The following is a 20,875-nucleotide window of genomic DNA, read 5'->3' as shown; positions in this document are numbered from 1 at the left end:
GCAGGAGGCAGGATGTCCTACACTCAAGTACAAACTCTTGGTTACAAATTCAACTCTTTTCGTAGAAAATTAACCTTTTGTTTAAAATTCATATTTTCTTGTTGATAATAACAAAATTTTTTTTGGACGAAACCTATATTTTCTGAAAATTTGTTTTCTTGATTTGAAAGTTCCTCTTTTTTAGTAGAATATTGCATTTTTCTTGGATAAAAACGTAACTGTTTTATTAAAATTCAACTATTTTCAAGAAAATTTACTTTTTGTTTAAGATTCGAACTTTTGTGTTGAGAAGTAAATTGACATTTTTTTTTGATAAAAATTCAACTATTTTTTTCGAAATTTGTCTTTTTGATTTAAAAATTGACCTGTTTTGGTAGAATTTTCATGTTCCTTAGACAAAAATGAAATTTTTCGGTTGACAATTTTACGATCTTGTTAAAAAGTCATACTTTTTGGTTAAAAATTCGGCTATTTAGCAGAAAATTAACTTTTTGCTTGCAATTCTTATTTTGGTGTTGGAAAGTGAATTGGATTCTTCTTTGAATGAAAATGTAACGACATTTTAAAGTTTTCTTTTTTTTAATTTTTGTGTTTAAAAGAAATTTCACTTTTCTTTAATAAAAATGCAAATTTTAGTCATATATTTTTTGTTGAAAATTCTGCTGTTTTGTTGAAGATTTAATTATTTCATAAAAAATTTACTTTTTCTAGAAATTTAATATTTTCGTGTTAAAAAGAAAATTGAAATTCTTTTTTGGATAAAGATTCCACCATGAAAAAAAATTTTGTAATTAAAAATTTGTCTGTTTTAAAAGAAATTTCATCTTTCTTGGATAAAAAGCAACAGTTTGGTTGAAAATTCAACAATTTTGTTTAAAAGTTATACTCTTTGGTTGAAAATTCTCTTGTTTTATTGAATGTTTAACTATTTCATAACAAATTTACTTTTTGTTTAAATTTAATATATTGGTGTTGAAAAGAGAACTGACATCCTTTCTGGATAAAAATTCCAGTATTAAAATTTTTTTGTAATTTGAAAATTTGATTAAAAATTAATGTTTTATTAAAAAGTCATACTTTTTGGTTGCAAACTCGACTGTTTGGTTGAAAATTAAATTATTTCGTAAAAGATGTAGTTTTTGTTTAAAATTCATATTTTGGTATTAAAAATGTACTGAAGTCTTTTGTAGAGGAAAGTTTAATTTTTAAAAATTCTCAGTTTTTATCAAAAATGCCTATGTTTTAGTAAAAATTTGGCCTTCCCTGTATGAAAATGGATCTATTTGGTAGAAAATTAAACTATTTTTTTAAAAATGTATCCTTTTTGTTTGAAAAAATTCGTCTTTTTCGATTGAAAATTCAATTTTTTTCATAGAAAATTATTTTTTGTCAAAAAATTTGATCTTGAAATTTCAACTGGAATCTTTTCTGGATAAAAATGCAACTATTTGTTAGAAAATTTAACGACGTTGTTGAAATTGATCCTTTTTGGTAAAAAATTCGTATTTTTGTATTGACCATTCAATTTTCGTCGTAGAAACTTATTTATTGTTTAAATATTGATATTTTGATCGTAAAAAGTCAACTGAAATTTTTGTAAAGAAAATTCAACTATAATTTTGAAAATTTATCTTTTCGTTTTAAAAATTTATTTGTTTCAGTGAAAATTTAATTTTTTTAAATGAAAATTCTATTTTGTATAAAAATAAAACTGCTTTTTTCCAAATTTATACGTTTGGATTAAAATTCTACTAGTTTGCGGAAAATTGTATTTAAAATTTATATTTTGGTTTTAAAAAATGAACTGAAATATTTTCTGAATGAAAGATCAATTTTTAAAGAAAAATTGGTCGCTTTTTATTAAAAATGTATCTGTTTTAAGAGACAATTTCATCTTTTTTAATCAAAATTCAACTATTTGGTAAAGAATTAAACAATTTTGTTAAAAAGTCATCCTTTTGGATTAAAACTTCGACTCTTTGAATTGAAAATCCAATTTTTTTAGAAAAAAATTTTTTTTAGATAAAAATTGCATTCTTGCTAAGTAAAAATGCATCAGTTTCGAGAAAAATTAATTTTTTTGCTAAAACCACATTTTTCGTTAAAAAATTCGTATTTTAGCTTAAAGGCTTAAGAATTTAAATAGATTTTCATTTCTTTCTTAAGTGAAAAATCCTTATTTATTAGAAATTCGTCTATTTAGTTTAAAAAAAAAATTTTGTATAAATATCATCTTTTTCATTGAAATATAAACTATGACACTTTTTTGTGGGAAATTTATCTTTTTCGGTCAAAAATTCAACAATTACGTTATAAATTTAATTATTTTGTTGAAAATTCAAGTATTTTGTTAAAAAGCCCTACCTTTTACAGTACGAAAAGGAACATTCAAAATTTACTTTTTGTTTAAAATTCGTATTTTTGTATTGAAAATTCAAGTGTAATCTTTTTGGATAGAAATTCTACTCTCTTTTTGAAGATTTTTCTTTTTTGATTTAAAAATTTATCTATTTTAGTAGAATTTTAAATTTTTCTTGGACAAAATTGCAACGTTGAAAATGATAGTCTTGTTAAAATGTCATACTTTTTGCTTAATGATTCGAAGATTTAGCAGAGAATTAACTTATTGTTTACAACTCTTATTTTGGATTCGGCAAGTTAACTGGAATATTTTTTAGATTTAAATTTAACTGTTTTTAAGATTTTTTCAAATTCATTTGTTTCAGGATAAAAATGCAATTGCTCGATTGAAAATTTAACTATTTGTGGAAAATTCACTTTTTGTTTAAAATTTATATTTTGGTGTTTAAAAATGCAACCTTTTGGTAAACAATTTAACAATTGCAATAAAAATTTATCCTTTTTGGTTAAAAAAATTTGTTTTTTGGATTAACAATTCAATTTTTTTCGTAGATACTTATTTCATGTTTAGGAATTCATATTTTGATCGTAAAAAGTAAACTCAAATCTTCTTTAAGAGAAAATTGATTTATTAAACAAAAACTTTAGAATATTTGAATAAAAAATTACTAAATTTGAGACTGATGAAAATTTAAAACATAAGTTTTAACTGACTATAAAAAGGCTATCAATTGTAAAATTTCGGAAGATTTTATAGTGAAATTGTACTGATCTATTTATTGTTTAAATCTAAAACTACAACACTAAAGAATTCAAAATTATGGAACTCCAAAAATTTAGAAATTTCATATCAAAATCAAATTTGTTCGAATTTAGACTTTTAAAGCAAAAAGTTAATTATTAAAAAAAAAATTTTTTTAGAAAGTGTTTTAAATGAAAAAAATGTCGAATTTGTAACAAAAGGTATAAAAACTAATATTTCAAACAAAAAGAAACATTTTTATTTTAGATAAAAAACATTTCAATTTCAGCAAAAAAAACTATAAATTCTTAATAAAATAGTTGAAAATTAAAAAACAGATTCTACGAAAAGACATGAATTTTCAACAACAGAAATTAGTTTTTAAAGTAACATGTCAATTTTTTTAGACTTTTAGAGATCTGTTTACTGTAATCTGAAAAGATAAATTTTCAAACAAAAAGATTACTTTCCTTAAATTAAAAAAAAATGAATTTTGAACCAAAAACAAAAGTTATAGACTTTTCATGGAAAAAATAGTTACATTTTCAACGCGAAAAGTTCAGGTTTCAAAAAAAAATTGTATTTTTCACCAAGACAGACGAATTTTTAATCAAGAAAGAAGACTTCTCTACAAAAACAGATGAATTCTTAATTCAAAGTAACGAATTTTCTATTTAAAATAAAGAATGTTTAAAAAACAGTTTAATTTCTACTAAAAAGATCACTTTTTAAGCAGATACTTAAATTTTCGATATAATGTTGAAATTTTCAGCAAGATAATTAAATTTCTAATCAACTGATTGAATTTTTGATCCAAAAAGTTTAATTTTCAACCAAATGTTTGAATTTTCTCAACTTCAAACAAAATCAGTTGAATTTTCAACCGATTAGTTTAATTTTCAAGCCAAAAGGACCAATTTTTTTGAGAAGAAAGTTAAATTTTCCTTCAGAAAATTTGATTTGCTACCAAGAAAAAACAATTTTAAATCATGAAAATGGACTTTTCTACCAAAAACAATAAATTTTTAATCCAAGGGTAAGAAATTTCGTATTAAAGAAGACGAATGTTCAAAGAAAAAGTTGACTTTTTAAACAAAAAGATACTTTTACAAAATAGTTTAATTTTAAACATTACAATTACATTTTCAACTAAATAATTAAATTTTCAACGAAAGAATTGCCTTTTCAACATACAAACATACATTTTCAACCAAATGGTTGCATTTTTATCCAATCAGTTAAATTTTTAATATTCGAAAAAAAACTAGCTAAGCGCTCTACTTGTATTTTTAACAAAACTTTTTTTGTTTTGTTAAAATTTTTTGGAATTAAATTTTTTTAAATTGAAAAAAATTTTCAAGTTAAAAATTTCTGTTGTATTTTTTCCAATGAATGTATTGGATGTTTATTAATAAAACGTAATAAAATTGTACAATACATATTTTGTACACTATTTTGCGAGACAAATTAAAGGTTACTGCATATATATGGTTTGCATTATATTTTAATGTAAAATTTTAATATTTTTGACCTTAGCATATTGTATATTTTTTAAAATTACAAACATTTTTAACAATGTATCGTCCAATAAAATAGCTGAAAATACTATTTGCATGGAATGGTAAAATATGTTACGGAATATTCACTATATACTTATCATCATATTTTTTGACAAAACAGAATGACCAAATTTGTCATTCAAATAAAGGTTAACAAATGCTATCGTTTTCTTTCATGTCACAATTTGTAAATTTTGTGATATAATTAAAAGTGGTTGACGCTCGGAATATTAAAATGTGTAAATTGCAAATGAAAATGGTAATTCTCGTCATCATTTCTACATAGGTTGGAAATTTCAAATGCATGTAGTATGCATGTTACTATTTTAAATGGTATTACTAAAATTAATTAAAATCTATTACTAAAGTGAAAAAAAATTTCAAAGTGTGCTATTCTTTTTTTTTTGATTGTTTTTTTTTAATTTTTAAAGTAAGGAATCAGGTTCAAATGGCAAATTTTTCTATTTTCGCCTAAAATTTATTGCAACAACTGCAACATTCATTTTATTTCTTCATTCCAAATTTTTCTAGCCACTGCATTGTTACATTCATACCAAATTCAAAGTTTGTAGTTTATTATGAATAGGGATTTTTTTCAAATATAAAGTTAGGGGTTCAGTTAAAATTTAAAACTTTAATATAATTGCCTCAACTTCACTACGGCAGTTTCGAAAATTATTTTATTGCATCGACACAAATTTATCTAGCATCTGCATAATTACTTTCCTCTTACATGTAAGAGTAGATGCATCTAATACATCGCAACCATGAATCAAGTGTCAAATCCTGAAAAGAATTTCCAATTTGGTTTTGCTAGATTGAGAAAGAATAAATAAAAATGTGCAAAAATGAAATAAAAGAGAGGAGCCTCTCCCACTTTGCAAGCAACACGATCGACCCAGCTTGGTCGGAAATCAATTTACGGGCGTAATGGATAGCTGCTCGGCTAATTCCACGTCCGCGATAATGCCAACCGCGTGCATCTTCCGCGCAGGGCGATTATACACCGATATAATAGCCGCGCGAGTTCCGCATAAAAAAGCGCGCGTATCCAGCACTCGTGCGTAAATGGACACGACCCTTTCAGGAATACGCGTATGGCAAAAGGGACATTAATGGTCGTTAGATATACTCGACGTCCGGGATAAACAACCACTAAGGCGAAATATTGTTGGTCAGATTCAACCATTTTGAATATGCGACTATTATCTCGAGGATGTGATAGTACATTACCGTCGGAAATTATCTACATGGCTGACGCGAGTGGTACTAAAAATCACTGCTGACTTTAAAACGTGATTACTTCTTCAAAAAAGGAGCTAGAATTTGTTATAAAACCGTTGGGAACTTCATGAAATTGCGCGTTTAATGACCATTAAAAGAGATATTTTTGACCTTGTGAAGATCATATATACTACCGTCGGAAATTATATACACGGCTAACGCGAATGGTTATAAAAATCACTACCGACTTTAAAACATGATTAATCGTTCAAAGAAAAGTGAAAAACTTTTTTATAAAACCGTTGGCAAGAATATAAAAATTTACGTCGAATGGTCCCTTATACAAATATGTTTGATCTTTTAAAGAGCATATACACTACCATCGAATGTGATCTATTACACGGATAACACAAGTGGTACTAAAATTACTGATAACATAGAAACGTAATTACTCTTTTAAAAGAGGAGCGAGAAAATTTGGTAAAAAACGGTTAGAAACACTATGAAACTCCGCGTCGAATGACCTCCCATATATATATATTTATGACTTTTTGAAAATAATATATACTACCCTCAAAAATGCTCTACACAGCTAACGCGAATGGCTCTAAAAATCACTACTGACTTCGAAACGTGATTACTTGTTCGAATTACTTGTATAAAAAAATCTTGTTTGTTCTTATCAGGCTACAAACGCTGAATTGTCAATGGATGTTATAATATATAATGTCAAATTATATAGAATGTTATAATATAACATAGAAAAATTAAAAACATAAACCTAACCCTAATTTTATAGTTTTATAAAAAAAGATCCATGTTGTTCCTAAGAGGCTACAAACTTTGATTTCTAAATGGATGTTATGTAACTATACAGAAGATATAAAAATGTACAAGTATGGAAAATATAATTTTAGAAGATGCTGTATTAAATTTTAGACAAACGTAGACAAATTTTACGGATTTTACAATTTTATAAACAAATTCCCCGTTTGTTCCTGTAAACAATGTCAATTTTGAAGATACTGCAGTGAATTTAAAACAAATATAGAGAAATTTATAATTCAACCCCAACCCTAATTTTACAATTTTAGAAATAACTATGCAGAAAATAGAAGAAATTTTGTAGATCTAAAATCTTATAAGGTCAATTTAGAAGATGTTATATACAGCATCTTTTAAACAAACATAGAAAAATTTAAAATATAACCCCAAACCTCCATTTTTTAATTTTATTAAAACAACGCCCTGTTTGCTTCTAAGAGGCTACAACCTTTCAAAGTTTGTAGCCTGTAGATTTGTAGAAGATAGACAATTTTTGGTAGATCTCAAATATACCAAAGTTTATTCAGGAGGTGCTGTAATTTTCAGACAAACATAGAACAATTAAAAATTTAACCATGACACTATCTTAAAAATGTTCTGGAAAATTCCATGTTTTTCTTATGAGGCTACAAACTTTGAATTCTCAATGGATGTTAAAACTATGCTGAAGATAGAAAAATTTGTGTATAGATCAAAAATCTAATACAGGTAATTAAAAAGATGCTGTTGTGAGTTTCGGACAAAGATGTAAAATTTAAAAATTGAACCCCAAACCTGATTTTAAATTTTATTAAAACAATTTCTGTTTGTTCCTAAGAGACTGCAAACTTTGAATTCGTAATGGAAGTTATAACTAAAATAGAAAAATATTTGTCGATGTGGTAAAGTCAAATTTAAAGGTACTTTAGTGAATTTGATGCGAACATAGAAAAATTAAAAATTCAACCCGAACTTCCATTTTTAAATTTTATTAAAACAATTCCCTGTTTGTATCCTGTAAAAGATAGAAAAATTTGGGTAGATATGAAATATAACAAAGTCTATGCAACAGATGCCGTCATGATTTTCAGAGAAACATAGAAAAATTAAAAATTTAAACACAACCCTATCTTAAAAATGTTCTAAGAAATTTCATGTTGTTCCTATGAGGCTACAAACTTTGAATTCGTAATGGGTATTATAACTATGCTAAAGATAGAAAAATTTGTGTAGATCAAAAATCTAATAAAGGCAACTTAGAAGTTGCTGTGGCGAGTTTAGGACAAAGAAAGACAATTTTAAAATTGAATCCCAACCCTAATTTTACAATTTTATATTAAAAAATCCATGTTTAATAAAGTCAATATTAAATATACTGTAGTGAAGTTCGGACTTCAGGCAAACATAAAAATATTTCAAATTTTCACCCGACCCCTATGTTTATAATTTTCTAAAAAAACTCTCTGTTTTTCTTAAGAGGATTCAAACTTTAAATTATCAATGAAATACATACTATGGAGAAGCTACCAAAATTCGGGTAGGTCTTAACACCTATTACAGTCAATTTAGAAGATGCTGCAGTGAATTTCAGTCAAACAAAAAAAATTACAATTTTAATCAATAACATAACTTAAGATTTGTTTTAAAAATTCCCTTTCGTTATTAAGTAGTTGTCTATAGATTTTAAAATCAGAATTAAAGCAGGGTCGGGCCAAAGGGTCAAGGCACTACAATGAGAAAATATTGATTTAAATAATGATTGAAAATATAAAAAAATAATAATTAAAAAAAGAATGTAAAATAAAAGAAAAACATGTCAAAATACGTTTGTTTTTCCTCGTCAAAAACTTTTTGTTTGGTGGTCTTCCTAATCCCATTTGCCTCATCTATTTCAAAACAGATTGGCGCCACTATAGAATTGGATGTTTTATCATTTCAAAAAAAAACTTGTATCTTTTTCTTTAGAATCCTGGGACAGACCCTGAAACATCAAGCATATTGTGCCAAACCCACAACACTATAGAATTCTGTCATCACAAACTCTTCCCCAAATCCTAAATTCCTAGATCTTCGACCTTTTCCATTCAGTAATGGACCTCAAAATCATGAACGTAAAATCTTCACCACCCATATTATTGGACACACCCTTTAACAAACACACATGCAAGGACCATTGTGAGCAAATCTTCACCATATTGACAATCCCTTGTAGCTTTGGGCGACGGTCAGTTCCGCCCTGAGTACCTGTGTACGGTTCCCCCACTACGTGGCTTCCCCTCACTCGGTCGAAATGCTGCCATCGAGTCTCGTCAGCGGGAGTCCTTTGTTATGTTATTTAACTATAAAAGTTGAAAAAGAAATTTTGGAAGTTAAAATTTGGCCAGATTTTAAAACATTAAATAACATATATTTAGTTTATTTCTCAAACAATCGCATTTCTTAAAATTGTCCTTAAATAATTTTGCACTCCCAGTGCAAACGTATTAATCTTATTTCTAGCTTAATTTAGAAACTCATTGACAAAAATATTTTATTTTCTTATTGCTTACCCAATTCGTTTATCAAGGTTAAATAAAAATAATATTTTTAACGCATAAAAAGCTTGTTTTTTTTTAGTCTTACTTTAGAAATTTTGAACAGGGTCCAAAACATAAAATTTAATTTACTTAAGTGTCGAAAGAAATTTGTCAACTGAATTCGGCAGTTTGAAAATAATTATTCTTCTTTTCAAAAATAACATGTTTGATATTACCGGGTCCAAAACTTTTGCTACAGGCACTTCTGTTTTCTTTTTATTAATTTAAGCATCAAACAAAACCGACTAATTATCAAACCAAAAAAAGGAATTAAGAAAAATGAGATAAACATTTCAACAAGAATGATTTTTCAGTCAATAAAGAAAAAAAATCTCAGCCAAAATATTGAATTTAAGAATCAATAAAAGAATTTATCATTTTTTTATATTACATAATTTCAAGCTAGAAATATTCATTTATACATCAAATTTGATGTAAAATCTTTTTAAATGTCCTGTTAAATTAAAAAAATCAAATTCATCATAAAAATTTTCAGGAATATAATGCAAATTTTGTTATTATTTTAGAACTCGTATTTTTCTACAAAGTTGTGAAAATCCTGCAAAATTAAAAATATTGTCTTCAAATAATCCTTATAAAATATTTTTTAGCATCTTTTTTCATTTATTTCCCAAACAAAATTATTTTTAGTCTTCCTAGGAATTTTGACACAAGTTTTTTATTATTTTGAAACTTTTCAAACGCTTAGAAAGCTTCTAAATTTTGTGTTTTAAATAATTTGAAATATTTTCAAGTTTTAGATTATTTTGTAATCATTCTAGAACTTCTAAATATATCTTAAGCTTACTCGAATGTTTTCCAAATTCATATATTGACCAAACACTTATTCAGTATACGTACATATGATGAAAATTATGTTTTTTTTTGTTTGAAAATTAATTTTTTTAACCAAAAAATTTAACCATTCTATGTTTGGTTAAAAATGTTGATTTTCGGTAGAAAATTCAATTATCAGGTTAAAAATTCCTTAATTTTAAATATTTTCGTGAAAATTAATGCATTTCATTTTAAATCAATCTTTTTGGTTGAAAAGTCATCTCTTTGGTTAAAAATTTCTGTTTGTTTGTTATAAATACATTTTTGTGTTTGAAGACTCATCATTCTAGTAAAAAATAATTTTTTTGTTATTGTTGAAAATGTTAATATTCTTTTGAAAAATTCTTGGACAAAAATGCCAATTTTCAATTAAAAATTCAACAATCAATTAAAAAAGTCATAATTTTCGGATAAAAATTCGACTATTTAGCAGAAATTACATTCTGCTGTTTTGTGGAAAATTCAACTATTTCGAAGAAAATTCACTTTCGTTTAAATTTCATGTTTTGATGTTGAAAAGAGAAGAGAAAATCTTTCTGGATGAAAATTAGATGATTAAAGAAAATTAAAATTAAAAATTCATCTGTTTTCAGAAATTTTCATCTTCCTTAGATAAAAATGCAGCTTCTTGGTTGAACGTTGAACTATTTTTTAAAAAAGGCATCTTTTCTGGGTCAAAGTTCGACTGAAAAAAATAACTTTTTTGTTAAACTGAAACCTTTTTTGGATAAAAATGAAACTATTTGATATAGAATTAAACAATTTTGTTAAATACCCATCCTTTTTGTTGAAAATTCGTCTGTTTGGTTTGATCATTCAATTTTCTTCGTAGAAACTTATTTTTTGTTTCAAAATTCATATTTTGATCATAAAAAGTCAATTTAAGCCTGTAAGAGAAAATTCAACTATTTTTCGTTGTTATTTATAATGTATATTTTTTATTTACAAATTCATTTGTTTCAGTGGAATTAAAAAAATGGAAATGACACTTTTTTGTTAAAAATTAAACTATTTTGTTAAAAAGAAATATTTTTTGGTATCAAATTCTACTATTTTGGTGAAACTTGCACTATTTTTGTGGAAAAATGACTTTTTGTTTAAAATTTATCTATTTTAAGAGAGATTTCATCTCTGGATAAAATGCAACTATTTGGTAGAGAATTAAACAAATAAAAAAATCTTTTTCGGTTAAAAATTCGACTCGTTGAATTGAAAATCCAATTTTTATTCATCGAAACTTATTTCTTGTTTAAAAATTTATTCTGTAATCGTGAAAAGTCAACTAAAATCTGATTTAACAGAAAAATAAACTTTATTTTAAATTCATCTTTTCGACTTAAAAATTTATTTGTTTTAGTAGAAATTTCATTTCTATTATATGAAAATGCAATTTTTTTATTAAAAATTTTTTGTTTGAAAGATTTGGTTGCATCAGTTTGTTAACAAATAATAGTTTTAATTTATATTTTTAGTTAAAAATTCATCTCTTTGACTGAAGATTCAACAATTTTCTCAAAAATTATCCGTTATTAATTGAAAATTCAAACCATTCGGGTAATATTTTAAAATTGTTAAGAACTTATTTTTAGCCCTTTTTTGATTTAAAATTTGTTTTCTAACTGTCAATGTAATTTTTTTATGTTATTAAGATTGATCTTTTTTAGTTGAAAATCCTCTTTTTTTGGTAAAAAAAAAAATAATTTTCTTGGATTGAAATTTAATTTTTGTTGACCACAAATGCATCAATTTCATGAAAAATTAATTTTTTGCTAAAGCCATATTTTTTTTGGAAAATTGAAGTTTTGTAGAGAAAATTTGTCTTTTGGCTTAAGGGTTTAACAATTTAAATAAACTTTTATTTCTTTCTCAAGTGAAAAATCCTTATTTATTGAAAATTCGTCTTTTTGGTTTTAAAATTCTGTTTTTTTTGTGCGTACAATTTCCATCTTTTTCATTGAAATGTAAACTATGACACTTTTTGGTTGGAAATTCATCTTTTTAAGTCACAAATTCAACTATTATATTAAAAATTATTCTGTTAAAAATTCAAGTATTTTGTTAAAAAGCCATACCTTTTACAACAGGAAAGACAATTTTGTTATGAAAATAAATTAGAAAATTTTTAAATTTGAAATTTGTATCAGAAATACTGTTTCATTCCGTTTATGACAGATTCCATGTTCAAAGTATTACAGGATTAAAGTGCTAGTATTTGATTGTAAATGATCGAGGAGAATGAAAAAAGTTAAGGCACAATCAGGGGAGTTTGGAAAATTAAGTTCTGGAACACGCTGCCTAATTATACTAGCAATAACTCACAAAATATTTCTGGAAACTAAAAATTACGTAGAGTAAGAGGGGGGAGGGGTCGAAATACTTTGGTACGTAATTTACGTAATTAAAGTACGGCCCCTCATAAAAAGTTGTATTCCGCGATGAGTCCCGCTGACCAGGATCGACGGCAGAACTTTGATCGAGTGAGGGGAAGCCGTTTAGTGGGGGAACCGTTCGTAGGTAGCCGGGGCGGAATTGTCATCGGCCCATCGCTTTGACCTACAACCGAAGAATTTTCTGGGTGTCTGGGTGTCTGGGTTTTTGGATTCTGTCTCGAGGCCAAAACAGCTTTTCAATAAACAAAGCAACGACCTTCTATTCAGTGACGAACCGTTAACTTGACGTTAAATGGAAAGGACAACCCAGCCGCTTTTCCTCTCTCATCCTTGCGGTGACTTTGTTATCCTTGTTGTCGAACACGGTCTCTGTGGGACGATCTCTATTTGAGAGAGTTTACATCCCGAAAATGGCTTTTTCATGGCCAACTTCACGGCGAGTTAGTCGCGCAGCATCCTCCCGTGGAGAGGATCGTGTCTAGGAAAAGGAGCACAGGATCTTGTCACCTTGCCAGGTAAAGGTAATTCCTCCAGAGTCGTGGACATCGGGCGTGTCATCCTCGTTTTCCGCCCATTTCACCCGAATCGTGTCTCGAGAGAGCGAGTCATTCGGTTGATTCAATTATATATATTTTTTTTTAGAATTTAGTTTCGATCACAGGATTCACTTAAAAAGCCATTTTTTATTCCATGGGGATTTTATTGAGCTATTTTATCAATCTCGGTGTATCTAGAATACATTTATACTCTTCAGAGACCGTTTAAAGAATACTTCACGCTATTTTTAAAACTTTTGAAAGTTTTGATTTTTATCAGGGACCATCACACACAACTTGAACCCCCAGCGTGAGATTCAAAATAAGGGCACCCCTATTATCTTCAAGATCAAATTTCTTTTCCGATTTCATCTGATAAACTTTTAAAATAAAAATTAACGGCTATAAAAATAATACTTTAACAGAGTTTACTTCCCAAAATGTTCTCAAAAGAGAGGTAATAAAAAAATAATAGCGATATTGATTTATTTTAAATACAATTAATTTATCAATTTAATTCAGTATGAGAAGCCTAAGAATGCAAGAAAATAATTCAATTTCAATCAAAAAAGGTCATTTTTAACAAAAGAGATGAATTTTCAACACGAAAATGTTGAGTTCTTATGCTAAAAAGTTGAATTTTTTCAGAGAAAAATATGAATTTTCCACTAGAAAGTTAAGCTTCAAGAAAATATTTACATTTTCTACGAAAATAAATAAATAATAGAACTTTTCACCCAAGAAAGAACAAATTTTCCATTAAAAAAAAACCAGTTTATATATTCAGCTATTTTTCTACAAAACAGTTGATTTTTAAACAAAGAATATAATTTAAATTAAATTATAAAATTTTAAACTAGAAAAGATCAATATTTACTTAAAAACGAATAAAATAAGAATTTTCGAAAAACAAAAACAGTTGAATCTTCAAGCCAAAAGGTGGCTTTTTTACAAAAAAAAATTGAATTTTCAAAAAAAAAAGTTAATTCACATCTAAAATATTAAATTTTAAGCTAGAAATATTTTATTGTAATCAATAACGGTTTAGTTAAATTTTCGGTTGATAAAATTAATTTTGTACTAAAAAATACGAAATTTCAAATTAAAAAGGTTTGTAGAGAATATATGTATTCTGTTAAATTTTCGAATGAAAAATATGAATTTTAGCTTAAAAATTAAGTTGCAAGGAAATAATTAAATTTTTAAACTGGAACCCATCAATTTTCAATAAAAAATCAAAATATTTTTCAAATAATTGAATAAGAGAATTTTAAATCCAAAAAGACAAATTTTCTTGAAAACAGTTAAATTTTTAAGCTAAGAGACGAGTTTTTTTTTACAAAAAAGTTGATTTTTCAACAAATAAGTTAATTTACAATGAAATAATTTAATTTTAAACTAGAAACTATAACATTTCAATGCAAAACGCAATAGTGAAATTTACAATTGAAAAAATTGATTTTTATTTTGTTTCTCAATAAAAATCAATATTATTTTTGAAATAATTATATACAAAAATTTGCAAACTAAAAAGGCGAATTTTCGTCAAAATAATTGAATTAGCCAAGTAAAAGACGATCTTTCTACAAAAAAATACAGGGCAGTTGAAATGTTAGACCAGGCGACGATTTTTCTATAAAAAAGTTGATTTTTATATAAAATGTTGATTTTTCATTAACAAAGTTGATTTTTCTGTAATAATGTTAATTTTTAAACAAAAAAGTTAATTTACAATCAAATATTTGAATTTTAAACTAAAAATGATCAATTTCCAATGCAAAATAAAATAGTTAAATTTACAATTGAAAAAATTGATTTCTATTTTGTTTTTTAAATAAAAACCAATACTTTTTTGGAAATAACTATATAATAGAACTTGCAACCCAAAAAGACGAATTTTTGTAAAAACTGTTTAATTATCACGCTAAAAGACGATCAATCTACAATAGGAATATTTATTTTGTAAGAAAAAAGTGAATTTGCAATCAGATAATGGAATTTTAAACTAGAAAGATCAAATTTCAATCAAAAATGGAATATCGTTAAATTTATAATTGCAAAAAATGATTTTCATATAGAAAGAAATCAATTTTTAACAAAATCGTTAAATTTTCAACATAACAGTTGATTTTTCTGCTAAAAACGTTAAATTTTCAACGAAAATTTGTTCAGTTAAATTTGTAGTTTAGAAAATTTATTTTCCACTTAAAGAAAGGTATTTTCGAGCAAAAAAAGGCGAATTCTTTACGGAACAGATGAATTATTTTAGGCCAAGGTACGATTTCTCTAAAAGAAGTTGATTTCTCAACAAAAAGTTCATTTTTCAAGAAAAAAAGTTACTTTGGAATCAAATAATTGAATTTTAAACTAAAATAAATCACTTACCAATTCAAAATGGAATAGTTAAATTTACAGTTAAAAAAATTGTTTTCAACAGACAAAAACGAATTTTTAACAAAAAAGGAACAGTTTAAAACCAAAAAGTTGAATTTTCTTATGGGGTTCTATTAGAAAGGATCTTAAAAAAATAAACTTCTGGAAAATAATAAAATTGCGCAAAAAGCCTTATAAAGGAGTGAAGATAAAACATAGACTTAAAAAAGCAAAATTCAATAAAAAAAGTTCTGCGTTAACCCCTCCCCCCTATGTCACAAATCGTCACAAAACCTGCCCCCCCCACCCACACACACATAAACGCTAATAGTGTTCCGTAGTAGGGGCGTTCCCGAAAGGTTCTTTTTACCCAGTCGCATAATGGCTATTCAAGCACTGCTCCGACCCGCCTCGCAGATCAATCTCCCTAGCAATCACCCCAGGCGAAAAGCTTCACAGAGTCATCGTTTATCATTTAAGTATTTAAGAACCTGGTAAAAACGAAACATTTCGAAAGGTCCCTAACGTGCTCAGCACGAAAGTATCTTACTTTCGACACGAAGGTACTGAGCTTCTCATGGAGGTACCCAACTACCCAACTATAGCTGCAGATACTTTCACGAGCTTATATGCACTATACGGCAGTTTCTTGCCAGTCGGGCGGGTCTCGGGTATCGGTCAGAAGAGTATCTTGCCGACAAAGCCGAAGATTTCCCGGCTAATTACTAGGAGACTAATTGAATGCCGCTCCTCTCTCCTCCATCTTCTTCTCCTCCCGGAGAGTCGCTTCCAAGAGTAAGCCGCGCCGTTCGCTGCTCACCTTGCGCCCGGGTTTCTTCGGTTCGACGCCGTGCCTCCCCCTTTTCACCCCACAATATTTCTCTCTCTCTCTCTCACTCTCGCTCTCTCCGTCTCTCCATCTCTTTCTTTCTCCTTCTCTCTCTCTCTCTTTCTCGTTCTCTCTCCCTTCTCTCATTCATATTCATGTACTGGTAATAGTCTGCTGCCTGCCCGGCGGCAGCATTACTACACTTCTTGCGCGCGTTCGCGCCACCGCGACCTGCACAGACCCTCTACATTTACAAGAGACTTACTCTTTCTCCATCTTTCTGATCCTCTTTTCCTCGTTCCTCCCTCCGTGCCACCGAGTTGTGAGTTGCGACCAACCCCCATGCAGGTCCCTATCTCCGGTAGCGATCGGCATTTCAAAGACTTCAGCGACAAATTATTATTCCTTATTCGGTTTGGGTGGTCAGAATGGTTTTATGAGTTAGCTGCATTTTTGTCATTTTTCAGATTTATGTTCTATGCTTTTTATAAATTTTGTAGTCTTGAAGATAGCTTATCTATATCTTTAAAAAAACGTTTCAGAGGAGACGGATGGCCATCATGGGCTTTCAATTCAAGATCGTGTAAATTATAACTAAAATGTGGTAATGGTAGTTGGGCATCACTATGGGAAGATTTTTTATTGTTCAGTAACCTACTTAATGTACCTTTTCTATATCTAATGTACCTTTTTTATATTTAATTCAAAAAGAAGCGTTGCAATAGGGTCAGAATGACCCACTTGATAGGGCATTATCACTTTTAGTGGTTATCTATCAATTAATTTAACAATTTGGGGGGAGGGGTCATGCCAAAAACTAGAGTTTGTAACAGGGCGAGCATGGAGGCTTAGTAGAAGTAACTTTACGAACTTCATAACATTTAGTACGTTTCCTGATAATGGATTTTTAAGAATTCTTCTTTTTTCTCGTTCCTTTGTGCTGAAATATGAACTTAATTGATAGAACTTAAACAAAAAAACTCAACTTCTTTTGGTTGAAAAGTCTACGATTATATTTTTGGTTTAAAGTTGATTAAAACTTCTAGTATTTGATTGAAAAATGTATTATTTGTTTAAAGGGCAACTATTTTGTTAAAAAGTCATCTTTGTGGATAAAAAATTCAGCCCCTTGGTTGAAAATGCAACTATTCCATTTTTAGAGAATTAATCTTCTGGGTTCATGGTTGCAGATGAAAATTCACTTCTTTTGTCGGAAATTCTTTTTTTTTAAGAATTAATTTGTTTCAAAATTATTCTTCTTGTGGAAAAATGCATCCTTTGTTGTAGAAAGTGCTACTATTTATTCTAATTGGGTTGGTTGATAATTTTACAACTTCATAGAAAATTAAACTATTCAGTTAAAAATTAACTTTCTTCCTAAAAATCATATTAGTATAATAACAATGTAACTTTTTGTAGAAAATGACCTTTTTTTTAAAAAAATGATATTTTCGGGTTGAAAAATCTCCCGTTTCGTAGATATCTCATCCTTTTTGTTGTAAAATTTAAAAATGTTGTTAACATTTTATGTATTTTGCTGAAAACTCGTGTTCTTTAATAGAACAATAGTCTTCTTGCCGTTAAATTTATAATTTTAGTTGAATATTTGAATATTTCGTTCGAAATTAATCTTTTTTAGTTACAAATTAAACTATCTCATTTTTAGAAAATTAATCCTCTGCATTACAAATTCGTCTTTTGGGCTTAACACTTTTTTGAAAATCCATTTTTTAAATTCATAATCTTCGATAAAAATTCATTTCTTTTGTTGCAAATGCAACAAAAATAATATTATTATAATGAAAATTTCACTTTTTCGGAAAAAAATGAACTTTTTTGTTAAAAAATGGTATTTTTGGGTAAAAAAATCTACCGAATTGTGAATAATTCATCTTTTTGGCCTCAAAATTTAACATTTTTGTAAAGAATTTATGTAATTTTTGGAAAACTCGTGTTTTTAACACTTATTGCTGAAAAACTCATCTTTTTGGTTCAAAAGTTAATTATTTGGTTAAAAATCCATATTTTTTAGTCGCAAATTCAACTACTTGGTTAAAAGTAAAAATATTTTTTTAAAAATTCATATTTTTTAAGATTCAGGTCTTTGATTGAAAATGCAACCATTCCGTTTAAAAAATTTAATCTTCTGGATTGAAACATCTGCTTTAGGGTTGAACTCTTTTGTTGAAATTTTGTTTTCTTGAAAGTACAATTATTTTGTTAAAAAACCATCTCAGATGAAAATTCATTTTTGTTTTGCAAATATAACTCTTTTATTGAAAATTTTTGTTTTTTTTTCTCTTTAGAAAAAATTTGGTTAAAATATCGACTTGTTTTGGTTGAAAATTATGTGTCTAGTATAAAAATTCATCCGTTTTTATTAAAAATTTTGTTCAGGTTAAAAATTCAACCAGTGCGTAGATAATTTGCCCTTTTGGCTTTCTAATTCAACAATTCGAAAAAATTCATTTATTTTGTCAAAAATTCTTATTTTTTAATAGAACATTAATCTTCTTGCAGCAAAATTCATATTTTTAGTTGAAAATTTAACTATATTTCGTTAGAAATTTATATTTTTCAGATAAAAATATTATCAGTTGGTTACAAGTTACACTAGTTTGTTTAGAGTTAATATTTTTGTAAGATTTATCTCCTTAATTTAAAAAACATCTTTTGGGTTGAACTCGTTTGTTAAAAATTCGTCTTTTTCTAAAGAATTAATTTTGTTAAAAATTCGTCTTGTTTAATTGAAAAATATTCTTCTTGTTAAAAATTCATCCTTTATTATTAAAAATGAAATTTCTGTGGCCTATATTAAACTTGTTTGTTTAATGATTTGACAACCTTATATAAAATTAAACTATGTAGATAAAAATGAAAATTTCTGTTAAAAATTATACTTTTGTAATAAAAATTTAACTTTCCAGTTGAAAAAAATTTTTTTTTCTTGAAAAATGATATTTTTGGGTTACAAATTCAACCTCTTTGTAGATCATTCCCTTTTTCGCTTTAAAATTCAACAATTTTGTTAAAAATTAAAGTTTTTTCTTGAAAACTCGCGTTTTTGAATATAAAAAAAATCAACTATTTGAAAATTCAACTATTCCATTTTTTTTAAATTTAATCTTCTGGGTTAAAAAATGATCTTTTGGGTTGAATGCTTTTGTTGAAAATCCATTTTTAAATTAATAATTTTAGTTGACTTGTCATCGCTTTTTTTGAAAATGTTACTATTTTGTCAAAAATCCTCTTTTTTTTTGGTTAAGAACTAATTTATTTGATAAAAAAATCATCTTGTTTCGATGAAAGTTATTCTTCTTAGTTAAAAATTCACCCTTTATCATTAAAAATGCAACTATTTGGGACTAAATTAATCTGATTTGGTTGATGATTTGATAACTTTATAGAAAATTAAGCTATTTAGTTAAAAATTAACCTTTTTGCTAATAATTAAACTATTTTTATTAAAATTTAACTTTTTGGTAGCAAACTAACTTTTTTGTTAAAAAATTATATTTTTGGGTTAAAAATCTGTCTTTTTGTATATAATTAATCCTTTTGGCTTTAAAATTCGACAATATCTCTTAAAAATTTAACTACTTGGTTTAAAATTCATATTTTTTAGTTGAAAATTCCCCTACTTCGTTAAAAGTTGAACCTTTCTGTAAAAAATTCATTTTTTTAACGAACAATCTAATTATTCCATTGTTGGTTGAAAATTTAAATGCTTGATTCAAAATTAATCTTTTGTATTTAAAAATTCATATATTTTGTTCAAAATTCTTCTTTTTTGGCTGAGAATTAATCTTATTGGTTTAAAAATTCGTCCTTTTTATAAAACATGCAACTGCTTGGATCTACATTTATTTGGCTTGGTGGATGATTTAACAGTTTGGCATAAAATTAAACTCTTCGTTAAAAATGGTATTTTTTGCTAAAAATGTAACTATTTTCATAAAAATAAAATTTTTTGTTAAAAAAATTATATTTTTGGTTAAAAATGTACATTTGTAGAGAATTCGTCCTTTTGGGTTTTGGAATACGACGATTTACATGATTCATGTAAAAAAGAAGATAATAAGTAATCGAAGAATTTAGAATATGTGCTTATAGAATTGCGTTAACAATTGCCGAAAACTATAAACGCTCAGTGAACGTTTTCTGTAGCACCACACACGTTCCTGCGCAGTAAACGTGTTTCGCAGTACCGCGCATTTTCCTGCGGAGTAAACGTGTTTCGTAGCACCGCGCACGTACGTGGGCAGTAAACTTATTTTGTATTACATTGTTCACCCTGTGCTATTGTTTGTGATCTTATTTTCTTAAAGGGTATTTGCTAAGTCGTCGATCTATCGGCGAATTTAAATTTAAGTCAAGGTCAGAACCAAATTCGTACTTCAATTGAAAATCGGGCGTCTTGTTGAATTGTAAAACCTAATTGTCGAAATAGGATAGCCTTTGCAGTGCATTTAGAAATCCTATACTCTAAAATAGCAAAATTTGAGAAATTAACTTCAAAATATATCAACATTTATTATGATCCAAAAGAATAAAAAAAAATTGTTGATATTCTTTACTGATCTTTATTTTTAAATTAGCGGTTTTTTATTTGCAGTTTCTGAAAGAAGTAATTGTGTTTCGAAT

The 20,875-nt window shown here is 27.1% G+C and overlaps 1 protein-coding gene across 1 annotated transcript; it reads right to left on the bottom strand.

Moving 5' to 3' along the window:
• Positions 1 to 16,135: 16,135 nt before the first annotated feature.
• Positions 16,136 to 16,575, bottom strand: LOC117180670 (RNA-binding protein 25-like). The gene is made up of 2 exons (XM_033373160.1): positions 16,497 to 16,575; positions 16,136 to 16,368 (listed from the first exon to the last, which is right to left on the bottom strand). The coding sequence occupies exons 1-2, from the start codon at positions 16,573 to 16,575 to the stop codon at positions 16,136 to 16,138; spliced, it is 312 nt and encodes a 103-aa protein (XP_033229051.1).
• Positions 16,576 to 20,875: the final 4,300 nt, after the last annotated feature.

Source organism: Belonocnema kinseyi, chromosome 9, assembly GCF_010883055.1.
Source record: "Belonocnema kinseyi isolate 2016_QV_RU_SX_M_011 chromosome 9, B_treatae_v1, whole genome shotgun sequence".
Lineage (NCBI taxonomy): Eukaryota > Metazoa > Arthropoda > Insecta > Hymenoptera > Cynipidae > Belonocnema > Belonocnema kinseyi.
The sequence above is the reverse complement of the archived record's forward strand: the minus strand, read 5'-3'. Positions and strand labels throughout refer to the sequence as shown.

What these genes read in the sequence shown, in the direction of transcription:
- LOC117180670 (XM_033373160.1), bottom strand. Translation starts at nt 16,575, where the DNA reads ATGGGGGTTGGTCGCAACTCACAACTCGGTGGCACGGAGGGAGGAACG. An exon ending in ATCAGAAAGATGGAGAAAGA is followed by an intron (nt 16,369 to 16,496) that starts GTAAGTCTCTTG and finishes GAATGAGAGAAG; the next exon opens with GGAGAGAGAACGAGAAAGAG.